At 47.1% G+C, this 8,703-nt stretch overlaps 1 protein-coding gene across 2 annotated transcripts; it reads left to right on the top strand.

Moving 5' to 3' along the window:
- Nucleotides 1-126: 126 nt before the first annotated feature.
- On the top strand, nt 127-6,391 carry LOC136621219 (actin-related protein 8-like). 2 transcript variants are annotated; one of them, XM_066596537.1, is made up of 3 exons: nt 127-352; nt 2,255-2,425; nt 3,856-6,391. In XM_066596537.1, the coding sequence occupies exons 1-3, from the start codon at nt 215-217 to the stop codon at nt 4,000-4,002; spliced, it is 456 nt and encodes a 151-aa protein (XP_066452634.1). In that variant the 5' UTR covers nt 127-214; the 3' UTR covers nt 4,003-6,391. The 2 variants fall into 2 exon arrangements, with proteins under 2 accessions (XP_066452634.1, XP_066452635.1); XM_066596538.1 differs by having other exon boundaries at nt 3,850-3,978.
- Nucleotides 6,392-8,703: the final 2,312 nt, after the last annotated feature.

The raw sequence follows: 8,703 nt of genomic DNA, 5'->3' as shown, positions 1-8,703 counted from the left end.
TGCACGGCTGCTGAAGGCAATCCGCGTGCACGCTGTGTAGTCACGTGGTGCCGAAGAGCCAATCAGGTGGCTCTAATCAGCAGCGCTGCTGAGCTGCGGCTGAAATCCTATATGCCTTCCGCACGAGCGGGGATCTGGTACCCAGGGGTAGTCGCTGGTTGTCCTCTGTCCCAGGGATACTTCTTGGCTGGCCCCTGTGGAAGACGCGTCGCGCATGCGCGGCAGGAACCCGGCGGCCGCTATGACTCAGGCTGAGAAGGGAGAACCGGAGAACGGGAGAGAGAAAGAGAAGGAGCAGCGCGGGGTGAAGAGGCCGATATTACCGGCGGCCATACCGGAGCCCCTGCAGGAGGTGACCGGGAAGAGGGGGTGGGGAGGCAGGCGGTACCATGACAACCACCCTGGAACTGAAGGAAGCTAGATGGAAATAAAGTGCATTCTGCGCCCATAATGCTGTAAACGTTACACAAATGGCCGTCATGGCAGAATGCCTTAATTCGCACTTTGCGCCACTGTTGTCGTCCTGTTATCTTACTGCGAACAAGTATTGTGGATACGGTTATGGCATCTCGTCGCGATTTCTGAGCGGTCGCAGCCTTTAGGGGACGAGTGGGAAAGTGTCGCAGTCCGTACAGGGGTTAAATTATTATTACTCATCCGCAGGATAGGTGGGACCCCCGAGAACACGGGGCCCTCAGTGCTGCTCGCAGGAGGGCCGCAGCTTCTACCTGATCTGCGTACGGTGGGGTTCACAGCAGCGCTCACGGTGGGACCCCAATGCATTGGTGCTGACGTAAACCGCCGGGCGTATCGCTCACGTATGTCTGCCAGCCCCTGTGCCGTGGTTACTATGGAGACCGCACACAAAAGACAAACACAGGAAGTGCCACAAAAACACAAGAAAATAACATTAAAATTGCACTAAAACTCAGTTTTTCACTGGGCAGTATGGCGCTCCGCTGAGAATACGATTTGTGCGGCTTCCAAACTGCGTTTATCGCCTGTATCCCAGTACATCTCCAATGACTAATCCAGCCGCTGCGCGGGCATTGGTGCCGCTGCGGGGGGTCAGTATTTAATTCATTCATCCATCCCCCCATATATATAAGGCCGAGCTCACACAGGAGTGTGATTACCGCATATTACGCAGGCGCTGTACACCTGTGTGATACGCAGTAACTCGCAGGCAATCAATTACATTGCCTTCCGCTCACATTAGCGTAATACACGAGCGCAAAAAAGGCTGCATCCTGTTCCCTTCTGCTGTGTATATACGGGTCACAGAGCCCACTGTTCTCTATAGGTGCGTATATACGGGGCCCATACGTAATGACCGCGGCACGTTTTCCACAACAGTGCAGGAGATATAAACAAAAAATGTGAAACAGGCAGCCTGCGCAGGACCGCGTGCGTGAGATACGGCAGTCGGCTGGCTCCACAGCGGTGCCGGTGCGCAGTGCGGTCTGGGATACAGAGCTGGATTGCAGCCATTACTTCCCCTTATTGTACTGTATCGGATGCAGGACGTCTGGCAGGGCGGATGCATCTCTTATTGTGCAATATATATATATATATGTTTTTCGTGCAAAACGCATCCCAGGTATAAAAGTCTGATCTCTCATTCGCCCGTGTAAGTACGACCCTAGGATCCTCTCACACATGACCGCGGCAAAGCGCTGCAATTTTGCTGTCACTTTCATCCGCAGCTCCTGCGGCCAACAGCGTGTTTTAGCGCACCCCATCATTGTAGAGCAGACAGCGTTCGAAAATCGCAGCGCTGGAAAACACCATCCAGCGTTGCGATCGGACGCATGTCTGCAAGGCCCCATTGATTTCAATGGAAGCGTTAATACCGTGCTTAACTTGGCGTTCAAAATGCTGCATTAATTGCGGTGAAAAGCCCCTGTGTGAGAGAGGCCTAAGGGTGCTTCTCTGCATGCCTAGTATCTGGGTGGCAGAGTGTGCCTGGCAATAAGTTTAAAGCAGGGACGCACTGACCATTAGGCAGCCCCCTACCCCCAGAGACCCATGAGCCTGCAGTCAGATGTAACACTCCGTATAATGGAAGTGCAGGAACTGCTCCTCACATGCACCCCTCCTGCTACAGTGGTTGGTCAGGGACCCGCCCCTCTACTAGTCCTCCCCTGCCCGGCCCTGACGTAGTACATTGCATTTGAACCTTATTTTTTCCTCTCTATCAGTAGGACTGATTTGCTATCTGTGGTTCTAACCACTTCTTTGTCTTGTTGTGCAGCATATACAGAGCGACTATGTGGTGGTCATACACCCCGGATCCGGCACCTTACGCATCGGCAGAGCTACAGACACCCACCCAGCAGCCATTCCTCACGTCATTGCCCGGAGGCACAAACAGCCCGGACAGCCGTCCTCCTGTGACAAGTGGCTTCTCAGGGAGGGACTGAATGTAAGTATGCAGGGGGATAACGAGCAATCAGTGGAACCAAATATAAGATGCTGCAGGGCTCTCCACAGCCAATGAGGCTCCATATACAGGTACCTCATGGGGGATCCTGAAGATGAGGTCCGTAGTGGTACATGCATCAGTTCCCGTGTCCATATTTACATACTCAGAAGTATTCTTGCACTGAGAACCAGTTTAAGGATGAATGCGGGATCTCGGAGCAGAATCCGACCCAATGTCCGTCCGGTGAGCCCTGCGTACCTGTCCATTGTCTTATCTGTGCTGTGGACGTGCCAGTCAGCACACATGTACAATACAGATAATGCTGCATCGTAGCTAGGTGATTACGTGGATTCTGTGGCCCATGACAACTGCGAACGGGCCGCAGATCGGACGGCTTCCATTGACTTTAATGTATGCCGCCTGCGTAAAAATCACGCTGAAATAGAGCATGCTGCGATTTTCCCTCCGCAAGTGGAAAATCACAATTGATTTTCGCTCATGGACATGGAAAAGCGATTTTTCCATAGCATGTTATGGGCAGTATTTGCTGCAAAATCCAGAGGTGGACGCCCGCTGCGGATTCCACAATGCAGATGCGCCCGTGGACATTGGGCCTAAGAGTATGGTCACGCAGTAGCTGCAAAGGGGATGGGATTTACAAAAAATCTAATTCAAATGCTATGTAAAAAAATCTGCAGTGTTAATTGACCTGCGGTACGCATTTTGGATTCATGACGTCAATTTCTGCTGGGGATTAGTTGCAGATTTTTTTCATTGAGTTCAATTAGTCAGAATCCACTCCTACGACCGGGATCACACAAACATAGTGAATTGCGTATTACAAGCGCAATACAAGCGTATTACAAGCGCAATGTACATGGTGAATGGCTTCAGCGAACGTACATTTTCATAGTTCCATTCACACGTGTTAAAAACAATTGCAGAATATTCTATTGTTACATGTGTACAGCCCTATTATTTTCTATGGGTGCGTTCAGAACGCTGTACATACGTAATTACATTGCGAATCTACAGTGGTTTGTTTTATGCATGTTGCTAGGAAACCTCAGAAGAAAGTTTAAAAAAAAGAAACAGGAAGCCACTGCAGGACAGCGTGCATAGAATGCACTGTTTGTGCCCAGGCAAAAACGCGACAATACGCAGTTCCCTGTGCTGGTCTAACGCTTTGATTTTTATGCAGTGTGTTACCGTATGGAAACTAGGAATCCGACCGTGTGAAGTCGGCCAAAGGCTGATGAAGTGTATACTAACACAAATATTTATCAAACGCCGATGTAACCTGAACTTATAGAAGACACGGTACAGAATTGTTCTTCTATATTTCTCTCCAGTTCATTTCATTACTTGAAAGTTGATATAAAACAGTATTAATTGGTGATTTCTATTTTGTCATTTATCCTCAGTTTTAGAAGCCAGAAAGCAATGAACAGCGACAAAATGGACTCAAAATGGTGGATCAGGCCATCTGGTCCAAGAAGATGTCTAACGGGACCAGACGGATCCCTGCAGTGCCAGAGCAGGTACACATTCAGAGGAGGTCCTACAGTAGCTGGTGATCACCTGACAGTCTTTAAGGGAGACTGATATATTTTATATAGTATACATGTATGTACTTACTGTGCAAAAGTTTTAGGCAGGTGTGCAAAAATACCTTTAGGTAAATAGCCAGCTCAACCACAATACTTAAAATAGTACTAGAAGACACCGAATGCACAGTATGGCATGGTATCCATCGCACCCAAAAAAAAACTAGTATAAGGCCCAATGCACATGAGTGTATTTGCTCTGCGGGATCCGAAATGGGCATTCGCCTCTGGATCCCGCAGCAAATACTGCCCATAGACATGCTATGCAAAATGCTTTTCTATGCCCATGAGCGAAAACCAACTGTGATTTTTCCACTCGTGGTGGAAAGAAATCGCAGCATGTCCTATGGTAGTGCGATCTTCGCACATACGGCTTCCATTGGAGTCAATGGAAGCCGTCCGTTCTGTGGTGAATCGCTGCGGATCTGTGTCATCGACGGCGCGCCATTTTCCGCATTTCGAATGTGCGGTGGCACTGCAGCCAGCACATCCACAGCACAGAGCAGAAGACAACGGACATGAACGCGGGGATCACCGCTGGGGCACAGTGTCTGATTCCGCTGCGAGATCTTGCAGTCGGAATCCTACTCGGCTGCGTGCATTCAGCCTAAAACGAAAACTGGTTCTCGGTGTGTCTTAATTAAGTTTATATACTTCAAAAATTGAATACGTAATAAAAAGACATAAATAAAATTTAGTATACCAATTTAAAAATTAAACTTTAAATTATGTCAATTTTAAAATTATATTTTATTCTTAATTTTTTGTTTTTATTGTGTATTGAATTTTTATGAAAGCTTATTATATATCATAGTAGCCTCTCAAGTCACCTTGAGAGACGGTTTTCGTTGTATACTGTGTATGCAAAAAATGCTGCAAAGTAAGAATGCTTTAAAAAAAATACAAGTGTTAGGCCTCATGTCCACGGGGACAGATCCGCAGCGGATCACCCGTACACGTGATCCGTGCCCCATAGGGATGCATTGGACACCCGCAGGTCATTAAATACCTGCGGATGTCATTTTCCCCTGAGATGCGGATTGAGTGCGGGAAAACACCCGCAGCGTGCTCCATTTTAGTGCGGGTCTCCCGCAAGGATGGCTCCCGCAGGCTTCTATTGAAGCCTATGGAAGCTGTCCGGATCTGCGGCACACCCGCAGCTGAATTCCTGCTCTCGGGCGTGGGAGCGTGAGAGAGCAGGAGTTCAAAAAAGGATGGAGTGCACAGCGCATGCGCACAGCACGCTGTCGGCGTGCTGAGCACATCCGCTGGGCCGAAGAAAGAAGATCCGGCCGTGACAGAGGGCAGATCCGCAGCGTTCGGACAGGTAAGTAATGCTTACTTTTTAGCCTCATGTCCGCGGGAAAGGAGGGACCCGCTGCGGGATTCTGCATGAAGAATCCGCGACGGGCCTGATTTTCCTCGTGGACATGAGGCCTTAGTAGTTTATTTTTGTCAGTTAACAAAATGCAAAGTGACTGAAGAGAACAATTCTTCTAGGTAAACTTGTACAAAGTCAGGGATTTGGGGAATATAGTCAGGAATATGATTAACCAATTATACCAATGGGACAAGGATCATCGGTTTCAGATGTAGGTTGAAATACAGTCATTAACTGAAACAGAAGAGTAGGAGGCTTAAAACTGGGTGGGGAACAGCTAAACTTTGCTGCAAAGGTGATGTTGTGGAAGACCGTTTCATGTCACAGGTCACACACCATGGCAAGACTGAGTACAACAAGACACAAGGTTATCATACTGCATCAGTAAGTTCTCTCCCAGGCAAAGATTTCACAGCAGACTGGGGTTTCAAGATGTGCTGTTCAAGCTCTTTTAATGAAGCCGAAGTTACGGCTAAGGTTGTTAGCGCTCGTGCAGAGTGTTTACACGGACAGACTTCATCGCTGGATCGTGGGCTCCTCGCTCAGCGCTTCACCTTCTATGTGAACTAATAGTAAGGGATTTCTGTACATTTACACTACATGATTATCGCACGAGTTCATGTTTGTACAAATTTTGAGCAATAATCGTCCCATGTAAATGGCCCATTACTTTGCAGCATTTTCCACACCTGTCTAAATCTTTTGCACACTACTGTATATACTGTTGTTTTTGTCCGCAGCATGGATTTCAAAACTCGTGCGAAAAAGTCCGCTCTGTAGTAACTGCAGCTCGGATTTTTATAGCATTCAATAGAATGCTAAAATGATGCAGAATTCACTGCTGGCCTTAGGCCTCATGTCCACGGGGAAAATCAGATCCGCTGCAGATTCTCAATGGAGAATCTGCAGCGGGTCCCTCCTGCCCCGCGGACATGAGCGCCGAAAATAAGAATTTAAAAGCATTTACCTATCTGGCGCGGGCGGGGAAAGTCAGCTGTTCCTCACGGCCGGATCTTCATTTTCAGCCGGCGGATGAATTCCTGACGCCGGCGGCACGTCGTCGACGTGCCGCGCGCATGCGCCGGGCACATCCGCCGAGCCGAAGCAAGGGAGATGCGGCCGTGAGGAAGAGAAGAGCTTCGCGGTCCGCTGCGGGTGAGTAAATGCTTTTAATTCCTATTTTAGGTCTCCCGCGGATCCGGACGGCTTCCATAGGCTTCAATAGAAGCCCGCGGGAGCCGTCCCCGCGGGAGACCCGCATGAAAATGGAGCATGGTCCAGATTTTTTCATGCTCCATTTTTTTTTAAATCACTTTTATTGACGATCCGCGGGTATTTATGTACCCGCGGGTGGTCAATGCATCCCTATGGGATGCGGATCCGCATGCAGGAAATCCGCTGCGGATCCTAAATCCTATTTTCCCCGTGGACATGAGCCCTTAGTGTAACAAGTGGGGATTGGACTTAAAGGGCCACTCCTGCAAAGACATTTATGGAAAGGCATCAAAGTAACCTGGTCCCCCTTTAAACAGGATAATTTCCTCAAGGGGGTTTTCGCCTTCCTCTGGACCAACACAGTCTATAAACAGGTTTAGTTCAATACACTTTAGATTTCACACAAACAATAAATGGTAAGAGATTTAATTAGATTTATGAAAACAATAATCCATTTTAAAAAGTCAGGTCAGATGTCAGCTTTGATCCTGGGACTTGTTCCGATTGCCATATTTGGGGTCAGGAAGGAATTTTCCCATTTATACAAGGATAATTGGCTTTTTCCTAAAAGGGTTTTCACCTTCCTCTGGATCAACTTGGCCTCAAAAATTCTCCATAATAAAATCTACAATTTCCTACAACTAGTAATAAAATGTTCTTTCTCCATAAATCTTTGTGTTGGCGTCTTTATTTCCATTGAATGTCTTACATAATGTTCTTCCAATGCCACTGGGGATCGTATATCCAAGAAACGTAGTGATAGGTGAGGGTCCATGTAGTTACGCCCCTGACTTCAACCTTTATGTGTCTTTTTGAGTTCTAAGAAGAATAGTTTGGTCATCAAGATTGCATAAACCATAGAATCACCATTTATGGTGTGCGTAGGAGACAACACAGTATGATTAAAATGGGCATCACTATTCTTATTTTCTGCTATCCTACCGAGGACTTTTAGTTCAGGTCATTACACCTTTGGTCAGGAGTCCTATGTGTCACCAAGATTTCTGGCTTCATCTATTTAAGGGTTTATGTGCACAGCAGAGCCCTGTTATGAACCTCTTTGGAAGTATGGCTTTAAGTTTCCATGTTACCAAAGTCTATAGCCCCTGTACACTTCTGTGCAGATCCATGCAAACATCCTTCCTAGAAGCTGTAATCTGGTCGTGTGCATGAGCCCTAAGGGAACCCGGGAGTTTATTTTTATATCTACTTTGGAGTTTTTAGTAAGACCGGTTAAAAAGCTTCGGTTTAATGGAGGCGGAGCAGGCTGAGGATCATTCCGGCCCACCCGCCTCCATTCGCAATAAACAGCCAGTCATTCATAAATAAAGAAATGCATTTTTACACAGGAAGATCGTTGTTGTTCAGTTTATGCATGCAGAAAACTAAACAAGGGATAAGAGAATAAATTGTCAGTGTGCGCATCCGGTCGCACCGCAGCTGAGTGACTACCCGCTGGTGAGCTGCAGCTTCCTGGCTGGTAATCACCGAAATCAGGACAAAAGTGGGACGGACATCCCAAAAGCGGGACCAAAGCAGGACAGACGTCCCAAAAGTGGGACAAATGGCTGTCCCGCTTGGAACCCTGGGGAAAGCGGGACACAGATCACAAAGCACGACTGTCCTGCCTAAATTGGGATGTCTGGTCACCTTACCTTTAGTTACTGGGGAACATACCAAAAATGTGAAGGAAAAAAAATTACATTTTGCATTTGAAAGCCAAGCAAAATGACTTGGGACACCTGGCAATCAAACCAATAAGCTGTCTGTGTAATGTGTAATATTCATTCACACTGAAAATTTGTAGAAAGAATTAACATAATGTGGATTTCAAAATCCACACTTTAATTAATGCATGAAAACTATCCGCAGTAAGTGGATTTACTTTGCTGGTTCTCTACTATGCCACGCATTTTCCGCACCAAACATTCTATATATACTTTTACCCTAAGACCTCTTTCAGACGACCTTATGCATTTTTATGCTCGGCCATACCCACTGGAAAAAAATAAAACGCTTGAAAGAAGAATAGCCTTAATCAAGTACCGATTTTTCCCAGTATTGGACACAGCGAA

This window comes from Eleutherodactylus coqui, chromosome 3, assembly GCF_035609145.1.
Source record: "Eleutherodactylus coqui strain aEleCoq1 chromosome 3, aEleCoq1.hap1, whole genome shotgun sequence".
NCBI classification, from domain to species: domain Eukaryota; kingdom Metazoa; phylum Chordata; class Amphibia; order Anura; family Eleutherodactylidae; genus Eleutherodactylus; species Eleutherodactylus coqui.
The sequence above is the reverse complement of the archived record's forward strand: the minus strand, read 5'-3'. Positions and strand labels throughout refer to the sequence as shown.